This window comes from Salvelinus namaycush, chromosome 38 (genome assembly GCF_016432855.1).
Source record: "Salvelinus namaycush isolate Seneca chromosome 38, SaNama_1.0, whole genome shotgun sequence".
In the NCBI taxonomy this organism is placed as follows: domain Eukaryota; kingdom Metazoa; phylum Chordata; class Actinopteri; order Salmoniformes; family Salmonidae; genus Salvelinus; species Salvelinus namaycush.
Window position 1 is genome coordinate 9774644 of NC_052344.1, and position 22836 is coordinate 9797479.

General features: G+C 44.1%; 2 protein-coding genes across 5 annotated transcripts; both read right to left on the reverse strand.

Moving 5' to 3' along the window:
- Positions 1-1281: 1281 nt before the first annotated feature.
- On the reverse strand, positions 1282-10665 carry LOC120032196 (6-phosphofructo-2-kinase/fructose-2,6-bisphosphatase 3-like). Its single transcript, XM_038978176.1, has 12 exons — positions 10334-10665; positions 8086-8214; positions 7652-7748; positions 7380-7521; positions 7200-7256; positions 6907-7031; positions 6499-6706; positions 6128-6274; positions 5928-6032; positions 5566-5758; positions 5107-5345; positions 1282-3137 (listed from the first exon to the last, which is right to left on the reverse strand). The coding sequence occupies exons 1-12, from the start codon at positions 10404-10406 to the stop codon at positions 3084-3086; spliced, it is 1569 nt and encodes a 522-aa protein (XP_038834104.1). The 5' UTR covers positions 10407-10665; the 3' UTR covers positions 1282-3083.
- Positions 10666-12480: 1815 nt separating this feature from the next.
- LOC120032033 (splicing factor 45-like) lies at positions 12481-19170 on the reverse strand. Of its 4 annotated transcripts, XM_038977949.1 has the most exons (13): positions 19052-19170; positions 17995-18369; positions 17733-17849; positions 17480-17646; positions 17137-17255; positions 16909-16962; positions 16622-16760; positions 16288-16439; positions 15723-15785; positions 15185-15261; positions 14985-15083; positions 14555-14627; positions 12481-12893 (listed from the first exon to the last, which is right to left on the reverse strand). In XM_038977949.1, exons 2-13 carry the CDS (start codon positions 18121-18123, stop codon positions 12790-12792), a joined length of 1293 nt encoding a protein of 430 aa, XP_038833877.1. In that variant the 5' UTR covers positions 18124-18369; positions 19052-19170; the 3' UTR covers positions 12481-12789. The 4 variants fall into 4 exon arrangements, 3 of the variants coding, with proteins under 3 accessions (XP_038833877.1, XP_038833879.1, XP_038833880.1); XM_038977951.1 differs by lacking the exon at positions 15723-15785; XR_005473780.1 differs by lacking the exons at positions 12481-12893; positions 14555-14627 and having other exon boundaries at positions 15069-15083; positions 15185-15258; positions 15595-15785.
- Between the last annotated feature and the right edge of the window lie 3666 nt (positions 19171-22836).

Consider the following 22836-nt stretch of genomic DNA (forward strand, 5'->3'; position numbering starts at 1 on the left):
TGAGAAGAGTGGGGGAGAGAGGAGACAGGAATAGGCGTAAATAACAAGAGGAGTTCGGAGAGAGCTGGACCTACCTCAGTTCAACACAGATTTAATGAATTGTATTGTGTCCAATCACATTACACCAGTGTTTGTTAATCTTGGCCCTGGGGACCCAAGGGGGTGTGTTTTTGTTTTTGCCTGATTCAAATCATCAAAGCTTGATGATGAGTTTATGATTTGAATCAGCTGTGTAGTGCTGGGTCAAAAACAAAAGTGCGCACCCCTTTGGGTCCCCAGGGCCAGGATTAAGAAACACTGAAACACGCATCACTGTTCTTGAGTGTGTGTTCTACTGACCTGTAAAAGAGCTACTCCAACATGTTTTACTCCATGGACTGTTTGGGAGTGTATTTTTAACAGAGAAGGTTTTCATTCATTCTCAGCACCAGACACATAGAGCTACAGCAGGTAACTGCCAACACTTGAGTAAATGAGGAATACAAAGTATATTGAAAGCAGGTGCTTTGACACCGGTGTGGTTCCTGAGTTAGCTAAGAAATAAACATCCCATTGTGCTTAGGGTGATGTATAAAAATGCCCAGTTGCCCATTATTTTGGCTACCGTGGCTAGAATAAGAGATCTCAGTCAACAGATCTCAACCCAATTGAACACTTAAGGCGGGAGATTCTAGAGCGGCGCCTTGAGACAGCGTTTTCCACCAACATCAACAAAAGACCAAATGATGGAATTTCTCATGGAAGAATGGGGTTGCATCCCTCTAATCAAGTTTCCAGATAGTTGTAGTATCTATGCCAAGGTGCATTAAAGCTGTTCTGGCTCGTGGTGGCCCAACGCCCTATTAAGACACTTTATGTTGGTGTTTCCTTTATTTTGGCAGTTGCCTATAGGTCAGTATAGATGTTGACAGCTAGTGTTGAGCTGGCTCTGGCTCTGTGGTGACACTATTTAAACAGATGTGTTAAAATGTGGCATGGTACAACAAACTCCAGGTTCCAGTTTTAAAAAAAGTTTCTGGTCTCCCTCTGCAAATTGAAACACATTGATTGGGTGTTTGCCTATCAAGTAGTGTTTCTACAGGCCTCAGCACTCTCAATACACTTCTATATTGTCCTATAGTACCTTTTAGAATCGCAAGTGTTTTGGTGACAATTTAGTTGCTTTAAAGGTTCTAGCATACTTCTCCAAGGGGAAACACATTGTTAGGGCGTTTGCCTTTCAGATAGTGTTCACAATACACATAAATAATGAAGATATGACATCCACAAGATGGCTTATTTTCCCGGAGATTTATTGGCCCAGCAAATGCAGAATATACACATGTTGTCCTCTCAGAAGCGTTGCTTGTCATACACAAGTCATACACAGTACTCAGGCAAGACCAGGTGCCATCCGCTTCAAACGATCATCTAAATCTACATAAAAATAAATAGTTTGAGAAAAAATGTCTTACAAAAAAACTAAATTCAAGTATCGGAAGCAAACAAATGAACAAAAGCAGTACTGCCAATATGATATGCAGAACATATTTGGCTGGCTAGCAAAAAAAATATTTAAAGCCATTTTTCTCAGTTTCACTGTTGGTGTAGTTACTGTGTTTGACCTTTGTAAGGCTAGAGCAGTACACTCCTTACAATTAAGTATGAACCAGCCAAACAGTGAGCAGTACAAACGAGCATCTACAAAATACCTTTCCACTCAGTTCTAGACTTGAACATTCCAAACACTGAGCATTCCTTCAAGTCTGATATATTTACATGTCTATTTACAGAACGTATGTTCGTAACAAAGATATAAGTGCTCACACATGTTAACAGCTGGCTTACAAAGAAAAGTGAATCACGTTATACTGAATGTTCTCTGAATGTAGCGAATGTCTGAATTTCTATGGCCAGCTATATGGGTACAGAAGCAGCATTGGGCTTGGAGGACAAGCACTAGGCACTCTAGGTCCGAATCTCCTTTCGGAGAGAAAGACAGAAAGAGAAAATTGTGTCTATGGACACAGTCATACACACCACTCAACAGGGATGTGAACTTTGCTGTGCAAAATGATCATTCATTTCATAGCACATGAGTACACCGATCGTTCAGTTTAACATCCTTTAAGTAACAGTGTGATACTCAAATCTTAAATCATAACAGAAAAGTGAGTAAGTGCTCAACGTCAACAAGTCAGAGTGATTAACACAATTTGGGGAGTCATTATTTCAGAGGCATCCCTATAGGAAAATGTTTACATCGTAAACTAAATGTTTCCATCTGTTTTTAAAAGAGTGATATAACCATTCATCACTCAGATCTCAGGAGGGTGTCAAGAAAGGGAGACTTAAATATTTGGCCTGGTTCCAGCTCTCTGAAGGATGCCTTGCCGACTGCCAAGTAGTCACTCAAACCAGATATAATAGCTCCTTAGAATCAGAGCTATTACCCTAATTAAACTACAAATCCAGGGTGAGCTGTCACTACAGATTGACTTCTGAGAAACCAGAGGAGAAAGCAGAGTGGTTGAGACATGCTAGTTTGTCCCTATCTTCTGTACAAACCTTGTGAGAACCAACCATAGCTTAGGTGAGTCAGTGTTCCTCAAGACATTCTCTGAATATATTGTACAGTAGCAACATTATGTTTTACTGGTAAATAAATATGCTATAGGCTATGCAGAGTCGTGGCCGGGTCCATTCGGGTCTATCAGCTGTAGTTACATAGACACAACACCCGATTACAATCAAACAGGACCCGGCCCATACCCGATGGAAAACTTAGAATTTTGGACCCGGGCCCGCTCGAGTCTCAGGTATTTTGGGTTTGGGTGGACCCGAGAAGACCTCTAATGTACAGTGTTCTCTCTATCTCTTTCCCAGAGGCTGAGTGTTTGTACTACAAGCACTGGCAGATAACACGTAGACCAGACACTCACTAACACATCTGTGTAGGAAAAGAGAACAGAAGGGCCCTGGGATCTCCAGAAAGAGGAAGATGGGGGAAAAACACAACAATATCCATTTTGGTGACATTGTTGAATTTTCGTTGCCGGCATCACTTCCTGGGGTCTTGGATCAGGTGACGAGGCGGTGCGATCTCATAGGCAGAGCTGCAGGATCTCATGGCGATTGTTGGACTTTCTCTTCATGTTCTGAGGTAAACAAAAGCATAAAATTGTTAAGAAGACATGGGGAAACCATTACAATATAACAAACAAACAAATTAAGAGTCATCTGTGAAACAAGACACATAAAACATAAAGAGAGGGAAAGATCCTGTCCTATAGGCTGACTCCAGGCTTAACATGAGATGATGTAACATGACAGAGGTTGTGGTTTTGCTCATCCATGTCATCTGAAGCCTCGATGAGCTACTCATTCATATTCCATGGTAAATTTAAACCATGTGTGGGCTCAAAAACGATTATCCAATCTCCCTATCCCACGTCTAAGTACACCTCAACAACTAACTATAGAGCTACAATAGGTGTGTAAGAGTGTGTGTCTTTACTTGTACACTAAGTGTACAAAACATTAAGAACACCTGCTCTTTCCATGACATAGACTGACCAGGTGAATCCAGGTGAAAGCTATAATCACTTAATGATGTCACTTGTTAAATCCACTACAGTCAGTGTAGATGAAGGGGAGGAGACAGGTCAGGGGCGGCAGGTAGCCTAGTGGTTAGAGCTTTGGGCCAGTAATCGAAAGCTTGGTGGATCGAATCCCTGAGCTGACAAGGTAAAAATCTGTCGTTCCGCACCTAAACAAGGCAGTTAACCCACTGTTCCTATACCGTCATTGTAAATAACAATTTGTTCTTAATTGACTTGCCTAGTTAAATAAAGGTTAAAAAAATGAATTAAGAAGGGTTTTTAAGCCTTGAGACAATTGTGACATGGATTGTGTACGTGAGCCATTTAGATTGTGTACGTGAGCCAATTGGCAAGACAAAAGAAAGTGCCTTTGAATGGTTTATGGTAGTAGGTGCCAGGCACACCGGTTTGGGTCAAGAACTGCAACGCTGCTGGGTTTTTCATGCTCAACAGTTTCCCGTGTGTATCAAGAATGGTCCTCCACCCAAAGGACATCCAGTCAACTTGACAGAACTGTGGGAAGCATTGGAGTCAACATGGGCCAGCATCCCTGTGGAATGCTTTCGACACCTTGTAGAGTCCATGCCCCAACGAATTGAGGCTGTTCTGAGGGCAAAAGCGGGTGCAACTCAATATTAGGAAGGTGTTCTTAATGTTTTGTACACTCAGTGTATAAGTGCCCCTTCTGATTGTGACTTAAGTTGACTGGATCATTCCACACCCTGAATAATTATCACCTGTCAACATGTACCTGCAGAGTCTGAGACACAACACTACTACTACTACTACTACTACTACAGAATAAACTGGGAGCTAAATCTAGCTCCTTTCTCACTTTACCTTTGAAACACTAAAAGAGAGATCAGTTTCAGACAGTGAAGGATTGTGCAGATGGGTGGAGGTCTTTAAACAGAACAGAAAATACATTGAAAACATAAACGTTCCAAAGACGTAAGTGACAGAACAGTGTGTAGGGGTTGGCATCGTAACATGCAGATAGCAATGCTAGTACAATACTCTGACATCAGCTGGAAGGAATGCGAGGCTGAAATGGTACACAGGGCGTGAGGTCATCGTGAGCGGGAAGAGGGGAAGAGGGAGGGAGGCACTTGGCACATGTATTCCTCAGGGAGTAACAGGATGGTTTTCAAAAACCACATTGTAGCGTGTCCGTGAGAAACTAGCCTGGGAAAACTACTGGGATCTTACACAGTACTTTCAATGGAACACTGACCGAGGATTAATTATTTCATGCTTTGGGGGAGAGGATTGGAAAGGCGGAGAGAGGAGAGAGAGACAGGTACTTACAGGCAGACTTTGCCCAGCCAGTGCTGCACAGTGAAGAGGAGAAGGAAGAAATGATGAAAAGAAAGAAAAGAAGAGTGAATGTTAAGAGAGTGAAGAGACATAACAGCGTAGAATGGAAAATTACTTTGAGCAGAAGAGAAAGGGATGAAGATGTCCTTCAGTAGGTTTGAGGAGTCAAAGATGTGTGTATGTGTGAGAGAGAGAGAGAGACACTCACCTGTCCGGCCAAGGTGAGGTGGGAAGGAGTACAGAGGGACATGGGCGAGGAGGGCAGCTCCTGGAGGGGTTCGTCCAGGCCGTCGATGCGGGGTTTCTTGATGTTGGGTTCGGGGCTGGTCAGGGGGGTCACACTGTTCCTCCTGATCAGAGTCCCAGGATACTTCTTCATCTCCTCTGGTCTCTCTCTGTGGGTGTTCACCGCTTCCACGTTGAGCGAGATGGACTCTACCTTGCAGCCTGCACACAGAGTAAAAACACACACACACCACAGTCAGAACAGATATTTAGACCTCATCTTATTTCTCCTGCCCTAGACAAGCTAGAGAACATACAATTGACCCTAATGCCTGATTCACACTATAGAGCCAATCTGAACCGTACTGTCTCTGATATTTTCTGGTCATATTGTCTTGGCTCGGTAAAGTGAAAGGTGTACACAAGTTCTCACCGTACTCACCGTAGGCAATAGGGGTGAGCTTCAGCACCGTGTGGAGGGGACACTTCAGGTAGGGCATCTCTTCTGCACTCTTATCCAGGAAGTAAGCCAGCAGACAGCGCATCACAGCCTGGTGACAGATAACCAGAACGTTCTCCTGTCTCTCCAGCTCCATGATCACTGGCTCCACCCGCTGGACCAGGTCCTGATAGGACTGGAGGGAGGGAGGGAGGGGACAGAGAGAAAAAAGAGAGAAGGGTTAACTTTACATTTTCACAGACATTGATTCGCAGCATTTTAAACACTAGAACTATGTTCATGTGTAACTGTACAGTAGTTGGCAGTAGCAGGTTGATTCTAGTAGTATATTGTACTGTGCTAACCTCTCCTGTGGGGTAGCGGTAGTAATATTTGTCCTGGTCTCTCAGAGCAAACTCCTCAGGGTACTTCTCCTTCACCTCATCGTACGTCATCTCCTCACACACCCCCTGTGCACACAACACACACTTCACATTAGAGCTGTTTAAATGCAGCACCACACACACAGTCCAGTGAGTAGTCTATTCTAGTGTGTGTGACTCACAGCGTCTATCTCGTTGAGAGCCTTCCACTGTTCATAGGGCACTCCCAGGCTCTCAGCAGTCTGGATGCTGCAACACATCTGATTGGTCCACACCTTCAGATCCGTCAAGTTCTGCTCGTTAACAAACATCGACAATGCCCCAGAAAACTACACAAAGAGAAAGGGGAAAGAGTAAGAGACCAGTGTGTGTGTGTGTGTGTGTGTGTGTGTGTGTGTGTGTGTGTGTGTGTGTGTGTGTGTGTGTGTGTGTGTGTGTGTGTGTGTGTGTGTGTGTGTGTGTGTGTGTGTGTGTGTGTGTGTGTGTGTGTGTCAAACTAGTGTGCGTGTGTGTGTGTGTGCACGTGTATATGAGTGTGTTTCTACTCTCGTACTTTTCTCCCCCTTGGCGACAGCCCTGAGTCTCCCCCCAAGCGTCCCTGCAGGTTGTGCGTGCTCTCTCCATGGCGACACAGGTAGATGGCTCTGGGCTGGACGTGGATGTTCATCAGGTAGTAGACGATCTTACTCTGGATGTGGTCCTGGATCCGGTTCACCAGGAACCTTCTGCCTACATCTATCACCTTGATGAAAGACAGGCTCCTACGGAGAGGGTCAGGACAGGTTTAGTCTAGGGCCTGAATTCACGAAACATCTCAGAATTCCATATAAACTTATTTATTATTATCTAAAAGGCCAAACTGATTCTAAATCAGGTTTAAGCCACTCTCAGATCACACAGTAAACAGTAGCTAGGGTCAACAGGTATGAACAGTGAATAAGCTATATGGGGTTTAGGCTACCTGTCGTACTGGTCTGGGTCCAGGGGTTCGTAGTGGACCCTGTAACACTCTATCCTCTTATGGAAGTCCTCCATGGCGTCTGTCTTGTTGCAGTCCTGGTAGTCTGGGCAGGACACCTTCACTTCCTGTCATGGGAGGAAGTAAAAGGTCAGGTGACAGCGTAAGACACTCACTAAGAATTACATTATAGCTCAGTAGCTAACGTCAGGCTGCAACATTAGAGGAACCTTGCAGGAACATGAGCCAACCAATAACATGTTTCTTCAGATGTTCTGTTCGGATTTCTGACTCACCATGATATTTGTGGCGATGACGCTGGGATCATCACACACCGACTCGATGAAGAAGATCTGCACACGCACACATTTAGAGTCATTTTATCATCTTTACATTGAAAGACATGATGAGTCATTTGATCACGTCTCTGTTTGAGATCGCATCAAGCCTCTCGTAAGCATAGAAACACCCCTGACCTTGAAGCCGTTCTCACTGCCGAAGTCCAGGATCATGTCTCGTCTGTCACGAGTAGTGTTGGTGGCATCGAAGACAGCAACCTGGCCTCCCTCCTCTGTCAGGTAAGACTTAACATCCATCAGAGCTGCTAAGGCACATTGTCTATGCAAGAAAATAAATTATCTCTGTTAGCCTTGTTTCAAGTACACTCTGATGATCAATGACATCACATGATGCTCAGAATTTGTCATGGTAAAACACCGAGTAGGATGGGGAGTAGGGGTGGACTCACTGTCTGATTTTCACGGCACTCTCGTTGTCAGCCTTGAAGAAGTCATACGAGCTATAGTTCTTGACTGCTTCTCTGCGATACTCTCCCACGTTGAAGACTGGAGGCAAAGAACAAACTAACAATGGTAAATAGAATGTTCTGGAGGGAGGCAGAGAGCCCAAGCCCAGTTTGTGGTAAATCTGCAAACTAAAACAGAGGAAAAGGAACTAGATGAAATGGCAGGAAATTCCAATTCAAGAACAATAATTCAACCTCCACCCTTGTAACCCCAACTTTCCTCTTAGTGAGTAAATACAACAAATAAACATTTCTAAAATGGAGGTCATTTTATGGCAGTGAGAGGCACATTACTATGACTTATAATAAACGTTACTAATCTGTTAGCTACACCTGTTTATGTGTCTCGTCATGTGCTGAGTGTGTGTGCTGTGTACCTTTGGTGGGCATGCCGATCCAATTGAGGTATCGGGTGAGTTTCCTGGACATATAGGTCTTCCCCCTGGCTGGCAGACCCACCATCACAATCACTGTGGGGGGGTTGGCCAGGTGGGGGGCCCCTGTCACTAGAGACAGAGAGACAGAGAGAGAGACAGAAATATTAAAATATTGTTCAATAGCCATACACACAATCAACCTGATTAATTGTGTACTCTTAATTTACACACAATGATAACACTGCATATTATCCACACAAACCATTTGCCAATACCTGTCTACAGTGTAAACACTACTGCATCTTCCTTCAGTGACGAATGCCTCTCATTCATACGCTCCTACCAGCTCTAATCCACTTTCCAGGACACAGTGCCTCCTCGATGGGAAAAACAGCTATAAAGCTTTTAGGCCATCACTCCCTCTATCATTCTCCATCTCTCTATATCCCCCCTCCCTCTATCTCCTTCCCTCACCTATTCACAGCATCCCACTTTATGTATCTCCCTCCCTCCCTTCCTCAGTGTCAGAGAGCTGTACATCCTCTTATAGACTTGGGGAGACTGAGGCTCTGTCTGTGTTACTGGTCCTGTTTATGGAGACAATGCAGGGAAGTGACACATAGCTTAGACTGGGGAAGAGGTGCCTGTGTTATTTGTTTCTTAGATTTTTCACTGCACTGTTGAGAGGTAGCTTGCAAGTAAGCATTTGATTGCACCATTTTGTATCCTGTGTACATGACGAATACACTTAGATTTTAGATGGCATTTCGGCATTAGCTAAATATTTTGCTATTGTGGTTTAATACAATGCCTATGATGGTGTGTATGTTTGTTTACAGGTTAGGACTTTCTGGGTATTAGTTTTCATCTCCATGTGATACAGACATCATCAGCTATTGGTGCTTTCAAGACAACTGGGAACTTGGGGGGGAAACTAGGTCAAATCATAATGTCAGTGATTTTCAGGTCGGAAAGTTGGAATTCTAGAAAGATGCCCGAGTTTCCGATTTGTATTCCGAGTTGGATGACCGTTCAAAACATTTTTCCAAGTCTGAGCTCCTTTTTTTTCCGAATTTGCGAGTTCACCGTTGTTATGAACGCGGCATAAACTCCTTCACCTCTGTATGACACGCAACAGGACAAACACACTGACGTCAGTGAATTAAGCAGTGGCTATTCAGGCCATTGATATTGATCAGTCGGCCCTTTACAAACTGTCGTCACTAGTTACCACAGCCATAAAGTCATAAACCCCGCCTATTTCTGTAATTTCTCATCCATTATCCAGCTCGCCCCATGCAGACACGCACGATAGTTCGTCCAATCGGAGCCCGATGCGTCTGCATGTGAAATCCCCCCGTCTCTCCCACCCACACAACGGTTCCTGGCTGTCACGAGCAGAGCAGGAAGCCCCCGGGACCACAGCAATGAAGTCATACAGGTCGCCTATTTCTACAATTTCTCTTCCTAAAATGTGATTTTGAACATAACCCTTACGCTAAACACACTGCTAACCGTATGCTTAGCCTTAACCTTAAATTAAGATCAAAACGTTTTTTTACTTTGTGGCTGTGGTAACTAGTGGAAACTATGGACCGGATGGGGGCTATTGAGTGGTTGCTATGGTGAGCACTATCAACCATGACCCTCTATAGCTACTTGTGAATCCTGACCTGGCTGCGTGCCAATGGCCAGTTTGGCTGGTCTAGGCTAATAGGGCATATGCTATCTAGGAACTTTTAGCATAATTATAGTAATTACAGTGTACTTTTTTTAGTCGGTTGGTTCATTTGAAAACTAAGCTGCTTTGAAATTGTTCTGTTGAATGGTTTCAAAAAGTAGGCTACCTAGGCCCATAACAGCCCATTGAAAATAAAGCCATGCGAGTAAAGCATCAAAACATGCAATCACATTTTTTTTCATTTCAAGACATTCTGTGCACCCTCGAACTTAAAGTTCAATAGACTACATTTTGTAACCCTAACGTTCTCTGATTGCTGGTGACCTGTCTGGGGTTTCCCTAACCTGCACTGCTAATGTAGCCTAATATTCCAACCAGCTGTTACATTGTAGATATTATTATAGGCTCAATGAGATTATTATTTGTCTGATTATTGTGAATAAATCAATAGCATAATTATCAAAGATAATGCCAAGTAATACCTTTATTCTATGGACTTTTTTCTAAATGAAACCTGAATGAATCAGATGAACGCTGATGACAGCGGCGGGTTAGGCTACTACTTACATCGCCGGGGGACTGCCGGTTTGTCATCCTTTGAAGGAATCCAGATCTTTTGTATCCTGTTCTGAGTAAGCATTCCGAGGGTAGTGAAATAAAACACGAAAGAAACCTAGGTTTCCCACTAATATCAGTCCCCCCAAAATAACACCGTTACGCGCTTTCAGATCAGCACGGATCAAATAAAAACAGTAGAATAGAATTCAAAATGTTTTGGATCAGCTGTCGTTTTCTCTACCAGACAAGTAGTCTGAAATAGAATATATTGGCGAGCTAAGCAGTCGTTAAGAGCTGTTGTGTTCTATTCTAATAACGTTCAGCCTGTGCGGGTGCATTAATCTACCGGGCTGTGTCCCAGTTCTTTTATTTAAACTGTCCTAGCAGGAAACAACGTGACATCGATGACTCCACCGGGGCGCGCGTTCACAGGGAGGATGACGCTGCGCCACCTTGTGGCTGAGGACGGTAAATCCACTATTACGGCAAATGGGAGTATCCAGGCGGTGCACGTGCAGAATTGCACCTCAGTAAACCTTCAGACAGAGAAGTACAAATATGACACAAAGTTTTTTTATACTGCATTTGCACTTTGTCTCCAAATGTTATGTAGTGTCATGCCAATGTCCTATTCGGACACTTTCTGGTGCAGATTAATATTTATTTTATGCAAATCATTAAAACAATTAGGCAACAACTAGATCACCCTAAATTGTCAAGTGAAATGTTTATCATTCCAGCAACACAGGATATGGTGCAGGAAAATACAAAGTAGAGAAGTGCTGGGTTTCAAAATAATGGGCTCCACACTCAATAGGCTCTTTAATCTCTCTTGGACAGAGTTTGCATAACACAAGAAGTGACAAACTTTGGCAACAATTTTACTTCTGGGTAACAGAGATGATAGGCTATGTGACTGCCTTAGTGGCACGTAGACTTGCCCTGAGCATGGCTATAGCCTGCAGTCACATAATGATATAAACTGGTCCTAACAAACTTAAGATACCAGTGAAAGGATTTGTCCAGTGAATAGAGAGAGAATAATAGTATTGTGCCATTTGGATCTGATTATTTCTAAATTCTTTTGGCTCCAAGTGCAAGGTGTATATTTCAGAGTGGGGGAGATACAAAAAGAGTGCATCTATTTGTATGTGGGCCCGTCAACCTCTCCACACACACACAACTCTTCATAGCCTAGCCTACTTCTTCACTCATCTGTTTATCTCCTGAACCAGGCCAGGTCAGAGCCTGACCCAGACCCCAATCACCAACACTAGGGATTCTAGGGAATACCTACCCTTGACAAGTCTGGGTGCCAGGGGAGAGACCCCCCCCCCCACACACACACTGTGTCCCCCCCTTCCCTAATACACATACTCTCCGCCCTCTCAGACCCAGCTCAACCAGTGGTATTTAGGTTAGGCAAAGAGCACTGTCACTCCTCCGCCCAGACACTATCCCACTCCCCCTGCATGAGCCAAGCATGCTCTCCTTCCACCCTCTGCATGCCTGACCTGTAAACCTTCCCTCATAACCTACCGCCCCACCCCCCACACACTTAATCTCAATTTTGCTTTACCCAAACATATTTGTATTTCTATCACAGGAGGTTGGTGGCACCTTAATTGGGGAGAAAGGGTTTGTGGTAATGGCTGGAGCGGAATGATATCAAATACATGATTTCTATGTGTTTGATGCTATTCTATTCGGTTCCAGCCATTATCATGAGCCGGCCTCCTCTCAGCAGCCTCCACTGGTTTCTATGCATCTAACCTTTATTTCTTGAGATTAGTCATAAAATCTGAGAGTAGAGTCCATGTCAATTTAATTCCCTTTCTATGAATTAGCTCATTTCTGTGTACTACCCGATCGGAATTAATTTGTTCTGATTTAATCCTCCACAGAGATTAGTCATTATGACAGTCCTCTAACTCCCCTATGAACCCAGTCTGTTTTACATAAGATCCGAATGAGGCTAGAGGGGGAGGGCTGTGTTTCTTTCATAACTGCCCCAGTACCCCCTCACCGTGCCGGGCTATGTAAAGATGGAAAGCTGGGGTCCTCTGGGAGCCTCTTATGTCAGACAGATTAGAAAGAAACTGAGCTTCCTAGACTACGCTCTGCCCTAGAAGAGAGATTAATACCAAAGATTTTAAAACAAAAGGAACATTTATTTTCAGGTTTCACTTGTACATGTTCATACCAGGACACAGAGACCAAGACAGTAGTTCATTACCTCACATACAGGATTTTTCTGCTGGCAAAACAAACTACAGGTGAAACTCTTTACTAAATACAGACACATTGTGCTGCTGTTGAGAGTATAACGGTTTAGCTACTTAGAGACAGAAAGAGCTACTGGTGATTACCAATGTGTGTGCGTGTCAGAGCATTTCTTCTGTTCCTGTCGGTATGAATTAGGCGGGTCTTAACGATTCAGGTGGGATGGACTGTGTGTGTGTGTCTCACATCTGCTCTCCCAGGTCCAACACTCTGAACTTATCCTGGTTATAGAAACAGGCTTTTACCACCCGACCACCAAAGAACCTCCCATTCAGATCCACAACAGCTAGAGGAGAGAAGACAGGAAACAAACATTATTACGGTGCAAACATTTATCAACATTACGGACTTGACTTTGTCAGCTTTGGCCAGACAGGTCTGCAATATCACTGCTGATGTATCATTGAGTGAAGACTAGTGAGGAATTGGGTCGTTTCGTTCATTTGGACCGTGAACAAACACTGTCATCCTAACACGGTCTATGGGATGGTGCTCCTCTTTGATAGTCTACAGGGTTTTCATCATGGACCGTAATTCATTCTTATCAAAGCTTGAAAAACCAAAACGTTGTGGCTATCAGAGGCCTGAGTATTTCTTGGTATTCAAACACTGGAAAACACAGCCGGGACATCACCCAAGTTCCCTTCTCCTTCCCAAGAATGTCACAAATAAACAACAACAAACAGTCCTGGAGGCAGAGTTCAAACACACATCCAGTCTACAATAGTGAGATGGACACTGTGTGAGTGTTCTTATCAACGTTAGGCACATGACCTCATTGGGGCGTGTGTGTTTGAGCAGTGATGACAAGTATCTATTCATCCTAACACCAATACCGGGACATTCCCAGTAAAACTGGCACTTGTGTGGACAAAGATGGATACATGTGCAGAGCTGTGGTGTATTGGTAAGACTCCCCGGCATAAGTCACACGCGTCTCCTCACCGGATGCCGGGGTTCAAGCCCAGGGCCCACCTTTCCCACGGTTTCTCTAAGACTTGCCTGTCTCCCCCTTTGAATTCCTTACTGTCTAAAGTCAAAACACCTGGAAAACATAGTAACAATGTGTGTGTCCAGTCTGGTATTAGTAGCATTCACTAGTCTCTATAGAAATGAACAGGGTGCGTGTGTCCGGCCCAGTCTAGTGTGTATATATTATGCAGGCTGTGTTTCTGTTCCCTTAGAGGATGTGATGTAACGGCGTGCGTGGAGGGACAGGGGGTTGCTGTGACAGCTGTGATGTAACACCTGGGGGGGACAGTCTCACCTGCTTTCTGATCTGGGACAACCCATTTAAAACTGGCCCCTGCATTAGCCTTATTACAGAGATAACAGTTATATATACACACACACGTCACAGTTATATATACACACACGTACACGTCACAGTTATATATACACACACGTACACGTCACAGTTATATATACACACACGTACACGTCACAGTTATATATACACACACGTACACGTCACAGTTATATATACACACACGTACACGTCACAGTTATATATACACACACGTACACGTCACAGTTATATATACACACACGTACACGTCACAGTTATATATACACACACGTACACGTCACAGTTATATATACACACACGTACACGTCACAGTTATATATACACACACGTACACGTCACAGTTATATATACACACACGTACACGTCACAGTTATATATACACACACGTACGTCACAGTTATATATACACACGTACGTCACAGTTATATATACACACGTACGTCACAGTTATATATACACACGTACGTCACAGTTATATATACACACGTACGTAACAGTTATATATACACACGTACGTAACAGTTATATATACACACGTACGTCACAGTTATACAGACAAACAAGCACACACACACGTCTTACAGAAACCTCAAGGACACACACAAAGTAACCATACAAACACATAAGGTTGTACTGACCTTTGATGGCAGACTCGACTCTCTCAAACTCCAGAAATATCCTCACTGCTTCATCATCTGTCACCTGGGCAATCTGAGGGGAACATAGTTTAATACACATTCTAAACAGAGTGGTTTGAGCCCTGAATGCTGATTGGCTGACAGCCGTAGTATACCACAGGTATGACAAAACATAGATTTTTACTGCTCTAATTACGATGGTAACCAGTTTATAACAGCAGTAAGTCACCTCAGGGGTTTGTGATATATGGCCAATATACCACGGCTAAGGGCTGTGTCTAAGCTCTCCGTGATGCGTCGTGCATAAGAACAGCCCATAGTCGTGGTATATTGGCCATATTCCACACCTCTTCAGGCCTTACTGCTTAATTAGTCAACACAATGACTCAGCACTTAACCATACACACACAGACAGACTTATTCCTCTCACCTCAAAGATGACACACTTGATGACCTTGCCGTATTTCTCACACTCTTCTTTGGTCTCCCCTTCCAAATCTTCATCCACCTCTCCTCTGCCCACCATGTTCTAAAACACACACACACTTTATTGGACCTATGCACATAAACAAACACACAAAAATTTACAATAAATACTCATGCATAGACAAAGACACACATAGCACCCACCCGTAGCAGCACGACTTTGGTGGGGCATTTGAGGATCTCTGTGAGGGGGTTGGCCTCTGACTTCTTGGAGGGGTCTGCTGATGGGAGAAAGAGAGCAGAATATTTCAACAATAGGTAAAACAACTGAATATATTGATAAATGTAAACAGGAGGAGAGTCAGACTGTAGATTGGACCAGGATGTGGACCAGAATGTGGACCACAACTGATGTTTTAACAAAGCTAGTTAATCAAATCAGATGAGGGTTACAGGTACTAACCTAAAAACTCAATTAACACATATTTTCATAATTTTCTAGGTTATCAACCATCATAATGTAGGCCCAAAATAAATGTGGTTACTAGTTCCATAATGAAACTTGACCCACATTGAGATGAGCAAACTGTATAACAAAAAAATTGAGAATTTGCCTGTCAAAATGAGAAGGTTTGAGATGCGAATAGATGGAGACAGCACAGACATGGGACAACAAGACACACGGGGTGAAACCGGATGTGATGCGTCAAGGTAGGGAGGAAGTGATGTGACAGTGCCAAACCTATTGAAGCCGAGCCCCAGCCTAAAGGCTCAGCTGCTGCCGTCTGGCTACTGGATCCTGGTGCTTTAGAGAGGGACACAAACACAAAACAAAAAACAAAAGAACACCAATACACACAACTAAGATCACAAATGTTGAAGATTAAAATCATCAATGAATGAAAAATACCAATTAAAAACTAAATCTTGACTGAGGATGACCAAACACACAGCTACAAATAATATTACAATAGACAGTCTTGGAACTCGAAACCAAGACCATTCATTCTGGGCCTATGTATTATATGATAAAAAATAAAAACATCTGGACAGGTTCATGTAACTAGAGGAGACAATGAAAACAAGCTTGTATCGATCTTATCTAGTAGAAAGAAATCATGAGTATTGGTGTTAGAGAAAGGGGGGGTGTAAAAAGGAGAGAGGGAGGGAGTAGACTGTGCATATATAATAAGTAAGAGATAGGTGAAATCTGAGAGAAAGACAGGAGAGCTGAGAGAGACATGAGTGAGAGAGAGAGAGACAGGGCAGTGAGACGGCAGAAAGTGAGATATGAAGCATGGCGTTACTCTTCTCAGTGGCGTCTCCTATGATGATCTTGCCACCCCTCTTGCTGGTCTTCTCTACAGACAGGGCCGTGCTGAGACCCTGCTCGTGTTTGCCCAGCCCCTGGCCCTCCCGGAAGCCATACTTCTGCATGATCTTATGGGCCACGGTCCCTCTGGGGAGACAGGGACACAACATCAGACAACACCACTGGACAGAACACTAAGCTGCTGTACTATACAGGTTGATGCCATTAGAGGGCCAGTGTTCAGGTGTGTTGTGTTTTGAGTTGGGCACGTGAGACTACATACAACTAACAGGACATTCTATCCCAGCAGGGGGGGGTATCAGACTCACCCCATGTTGGCCAGGAATGAGTTGGTGGGACCGCCAGGTGGCGAGCGGGGGCGGTCAGAGTCCTCGTACATGGGGGGAGGGATGGCTGCTTTAGAACCACGGGAGGGCCGCATCTCATCCTCATAGGAGTATGACGAGCCTGGAGGGGAGAGACAGTTAACACTCACCTCATCCTGATGAAGCATGTTGAATGTCATCCTAACGTTAAATAACACCTCTATCTACTGGAAAAACTCCCCCACATCCCAAACAGACAGACACCAATCCCTCTGTGAGCCATTACTCACTGTCTCTACTATCCACGAGTGAGGAGGGTGGGGCGATGGCTGCTCCACCCATACCTAAAAGAAAGACATGGGTAAGAATCAAGGGACATAGTCTAACCACCACATACAGTCAGACACATTATCCTGAAGTACTCACAACATTATCCTAACATTAAGAACAAGTCCATCTGCCTAAATAATGGCTCATTTGCTTTGAAGGCTCAGTGAAACCAGAGGTGGTCTACTCACTCCTTTTCCTCTTCTCCTTCTCATAGTCCTCCTCCTCCTCATCAGACTCTCCCTCTGCCGTGGGGAAGCGGGAGAATCCACTCGGAGCGCTGCTGCCCTCGTGTCTGTCCTTCCTCTTCCTGGACAGGAAGCACACAAGATCAGCATGAAGGACAGAACATCGACTGAAATGATGTGGTCATCGTCAGGTCCATATTCCTACAGTGTGAAAACTTCTATAAGCAATACGTCATCCTCAGTTTCCTGAAGGATATAACATTGTAACTTATGTCAACAATAACAACAGAATCCTGTTGAATGTTCTAGAAGTGTAGCTTTGGTGCTGTTCGGTAAGAGGTCGTACTTCTCTCTGTCCTCTATCTCCTTCAGTCGTTCCTGCTCTCTCTGCCTCTGCCTCTCCTCACGGTGTCTCTTCACCACCTTCTCGTAGTCGTTGGGGAACATGGGGTCATACTCATCAGCCAGGGGGATTAGCGCGTCCCCCGAGGTGAACACGCTGGGTGCTGTGTCCTGACACACACATCACATAAGTCACACATTAACGCACATTTCACCCTGACAAATACTTGTGGCACAGAAACACACACAGCCCTCACCTTGAGTCCTGCTGCAATGTGTGGGGGTGTGTCTATTATCTGTCTGTCATCAGCAGAACCTCCTCTCTTTAAGTCAATGACTGGTGCCAGGACAGTACCCTGCTTCATCCGCTGACTCTGAGGGGAACACACACACACATCATCCATACCTCTGGATGTGGAGACAAGGTTCATAGATATGGCTAGGGATGCCTTGGTAAACATAGCGTTGAGTCATGCCTGAATCCAGCTTTCATCAACCTGCGGTGCCATTGGAACCCACCTTAGCCTGAGTCAGAGCTGCCTTCTTTACTTTCAGCTGTGACTGCAGTAGCTTAAAATTCTTGGACCAGCCCTCGGTCTTGGTGTCACTGGTCGCACTCCCGACGCCCATGTCGTCGTAAAGCGACATTGTTCTCAGAGTTTAAGTAACTTTTTCAGAGCAGGTTAGGAGAACGTACGCAGTAAGTTAGAAGAATTTACTTAGTATGTTAAGAGAATTAACGTAGCTGGTTCAGACAGAGCTTAAGGTTAGGAAAAGGGTTAGGGTTAGCGAAAAGGCTCTCCTAACCTGCTACGAAAATAACTTTGTATCTAAGTGGCGTGAAAAGAGTGTGTCCTTTAAAGATACTCCTGGCAGTGGCATGGGTAAATAGACCTGTAAATAAAAGCAGCGTCAAGACAAAATAGATAACTGACATAGTGGTGATTACAATTTATGGAACGTTCCAACAGGAACCTGTTCCAAAAACTTCGTAAATAACAAGATTGCCGCCAAACAACGCATACAAAGTTGTATAGCGGCCGAATAAGATACCGGGTAGAGAGAGGGTTATATTTCATTATGTTTTCACTCACCACGTTTCTTCCGAAAAGTGTATCTGGTAGCCTATGGACAAACATTAAGAATACGCTACGTGGTGAGTTGATGCCTATTCGGCAGCTAGTTAGCTAGGTGAATTGATCATGCTACTTTGTATGCGTTGTTTGTTGGCAACCTTGTACTTTACGACATTTTTGGGACAGATTCCTAATTGGAACGTTCCACAAATTATACCCACCCCTGACATAGCTCGCTAACTAGAACTGTCGTTTGGATTGCAACTCCGCGACCACACATCACACTGAGTAGACCATTACGAAAGACAGTCCAGTAGGTTTATAAAAATAAATACAAAAACTCATTACATTGCATTTGTGAGGACGTAACCAGCTAGCTAACGCGTTACTTTTAGCCAACTAACGTTAAACAACAACTGTATCGGTCTTTTGTCGCGGAGGCACACTAACAATATTTCCCACAGATACAACCCCTTTCCAACGAAGACTCAAATACTCACCTTATAAAATATAACTAGTAGACAAATAAATCGTTGTAATGCGCGAATACGTGCCTTTTTATTAGCACATATCGCTACACTGACTTTCAAATCGATACAATAAACGTCATCAAAAATGGTCAACTTCTTCTTTAAAATTATATTGGCGGATCGCAAACAACTGCAAGGTGCATACACTGCCACCTACTATACTGGAGTGTAGTAGTACTATACATCTATTTCTCTTTTCTAGCCCTGTGTTTCTGTCTACTTTTCTGGAGTGTGAATTAATTACACGTTGTGACACAAAATGGGAAAGGATAGGGAAAAGGCAAGAAAAATTGCCCTACCGACTATCTCTACAGCCATTAAAACCTCACTGCTATTCCACTACTTGGCCCTATCTGATCCGACATCATGCAGGCCCGGCAGCCTGGGAGGACGGAACACTATTGTTCAACACACCTTGCACGTTAATGAGCACAGGATTTCTGAACAGGCCTCGAAACCATGCCAGGACCATCAGAAGCACCAGTCCTGACAGTAGGCCCACTTACTACAGGTATATCCATGTAATCTCCATCAGTCCACACTGTAGTTCTACCAATCTGTTTTAAGGCCTCTGCATATCATAACTGATCCTATATCTCTGAGCCTCTCTGTACCTGGCATCCACCAAATGCTGCACTGTGTTCTCCCCCACAATTACAGCACTTAACCTTCACATTGTTTCCACATTCACCGGGGGTGGCAGGTAGTCTAGTGGTTAGTGTTGGGCCAGTAACCGAAAGTTTGCTAGATCAAATCCCTGAGCTGACAAGGTAAACATCTGTCATTCTGCCCCTGAACAAGGCAGTTAACACACTGTTCCTAGGCTGTCATTGTAAATAAGAATTTGTTCTTAACTGACCTGCCTAGTTAAATAAAAGTTAAATAGTTAAATAAATAAAAAACACATTCCCCTCCACACTTGGCTCATTTTTCTTTCCTTCACACTAAGCAGCTACATGTCCCATGGGACAGATCTTCTTACATTGAATCTGTACTTTTCCTGGCAAGACTTTCTCAAACCTCAGCATCACTGATAAGCGTTCACTTCTTTGACCCTCTTTCATGCCGATCAACCTTTTGGCCTCAATCACTCTGCCTCCCTTCACATTTTCTTTAATATCATCTGTGGACATAGATATTGGGACCCGAGTGATGACTCCCCTCAATCTAAGCACCAGGGACATGGCTTTTAATCTTCTTCCCATTAAACGTTTCCATTTTGGAGAATCTTCTCTTGATGAGCCTGGCTACCACACAATATTAATAACCTACCATTTCCAATTAACCAAACAAATTTCACTTCACCTACCTCTTTCTCCACGCCATTAGTTAGTCGGATACCTAGGGTGTAAGTGAGGCCCTGTGGTCTCATCAAACACTATCTTGTCTCGGTTTTACTGTTAACCTATAAAGCGTTACATGGGCTTGCTCCTACCTATCTTTCCGAGTTGGTCCTGCCGTACATACCAATACGTACGCTACGGTCACAAGACGCAGGCCTCCTAATTGTCCCTAGAATTTCTAAGCAAACAGCGGGAGGCAGGGCTTTCTCCTATAGATCTCCATTTTTATGGAACAGTCTGCCTACCCATGTGAGAGACGCAGACTCGGTCTCAACCTTTAAGTCTTTACTGAAGACTTATCTCTTCAGTAGGTCATATGATTGAGTGTAGTCTGGCCCAGGAGTGTGAAGGTGAACGGAAAGGCTCTGGAGCAACGAACCGCCCTTGCTGTCTCTGCCTGGCCGGTTCCCCTCTCTCCACTGGGATTCTCTGCCTCTAACCCTATTACAGGGGCTGAGTCACTGGCTTACTGGTGCTCTTTCATGCCGTCCCTAGGAGGGGTGCGTCACTTGAGTGGGTTGAGTTACTGACGTGATCTTCCTGCCTGGGTTGGCGCCCCCCCTTGGTTTGTGCTGTGGTGGAGATCTTTGTGGGCTATACTCGGCCTTGTCTCAGGATTGTAAGTTGGTGGTTGAAGATATCCCTCTAGTGGTGCGGGGGCTGTGCTTTGGCAAAGTGGGTGGGGTTATATCCTTCCTGTTTGGCCCTGTCCGGGGGTATCTTCGGATGGGGCCACAGTGTCTCCTGACCGCTCCTGTCTCAGCCTCCAGTATTTATGCTGCAGTAGTTTATGTGTCGGGGGGCTAGGGTCAGTTGGTTATACCTGGAGTACTTCTCCTGTCTTATCCAGTGTCCTGTGTGAATTTAAGTATGCTCTCTCTAATTCTCTCGTTCTCTCTTTCTTTCTCTCTCTCTGAGAACCTGAGCCCTAGGACCATACGTCAGGACTACCGGGCATGATGACTCCTTGCTGTCCCCAGTCCGCCTGGCCTTGCTGCTATTCCAGTTTCAACTGTTCTGCCTGCGGTTACAGAACCCCTACCTGTCCCAGACCTGCTGTTTTCAACTCTTAATGATCAGCTATGAAAAGCCAACTGAGATTTATTCCTGATTATTATTTGACCATGCTTGTCATTTATGAACATTTTGAAAATCTTGGCTCTCTCTAATTTTCTCCTTCTCTCTTTCTTTCTCTCGGAGGACCTGAGCCCTAGGACCATACGTCGGGACTACCGGGCGTGGTGACTCCTTGCTGTCCCCAGTCCGCCTGGCCTTGCTGCTATTCCAGTTTCAACTGTTCTGCCTGCGGTTATGGAACCGCCACCTGTCCCAGACCTGTTGTTTTTCAACTCTTAATGATCGGCTATGAAAAGCCAACTGAAAATGATTCATGATTATTATTTGACCATGCTTGTCACTTATGAACATTTTTGAACATCTTGGCATAGTTCTGTTATAATCTCTACCCGGCACAGCCAGAAGAGGACTGGCCACCCCTCGTAGCCTGGTTCCTCTCTAGGTTTCTTCCTAGGTTTTGGCCTTTCTAGGGAGTTTTTCCTAGCCACCGTGCTTCTACACCTGCATTACTAGCTGTTTGGGGTTTTAGGCTGGGTTTCTGTACAGCACTTCGAGATATTAGCTGATGTACGAAGGGCTATATAAAATAAACTTGATTGATTGATTGTCTCCACCTAGCGTTCGGATAACAACAACTGGAAAACAAAAATCTAAAATAAACAAAAATCAAACGACCACTAGATAGAGCCAGATGACAACTTTTATACAAGCGTTGACCGTGTGCGGACCTCAAACGATATCAAATAGTCACATAGAAGAATGAGCCAGATATTTATCCGAATGTATAAATGTAAAGCATCCGGTTAGCGTTTCCGCTCACTACCAAATATGGTGATGGAAAGAAGGCCAGTGGCCGACAGTAGGAGAAGATGGAGCGAGATGGATTTTGTCTGATATTATGCACATTTTAGCACCGATTAAATATTTGATTTCAATATAGTTTTCTGTTCCCAAAACTATATTCTGTTACTAACAGAATAGATTAAGTTTAGTAGATTTTACCCTTTGCCAAAGTCTAAAAAAATGCCGTTGTTTAGAAGGAGTGCAAGGGCGAATTGAGTTATTGCACAGGCGCACTTCACAGAGTAGGCGTTCCCTAACGGATATACGCAAATACATGCTAGAACGCGCAAATAGGATCTCGCTAGCTCGTGCTTGGCTCTGCCCTCCTCCTTGCTTGTTCTGCCCACTATGACTAATTTGTTCACATCGGAAACGGCAGGCTGTAGTCTATCTTGGTTTAGTTATAAAAATCTATGACATAGTCTTACAATTGGAATCAATGATTGTATATTGGAATCCAACCAACACGTCTAGCAATCCAAAGGTTGTGTG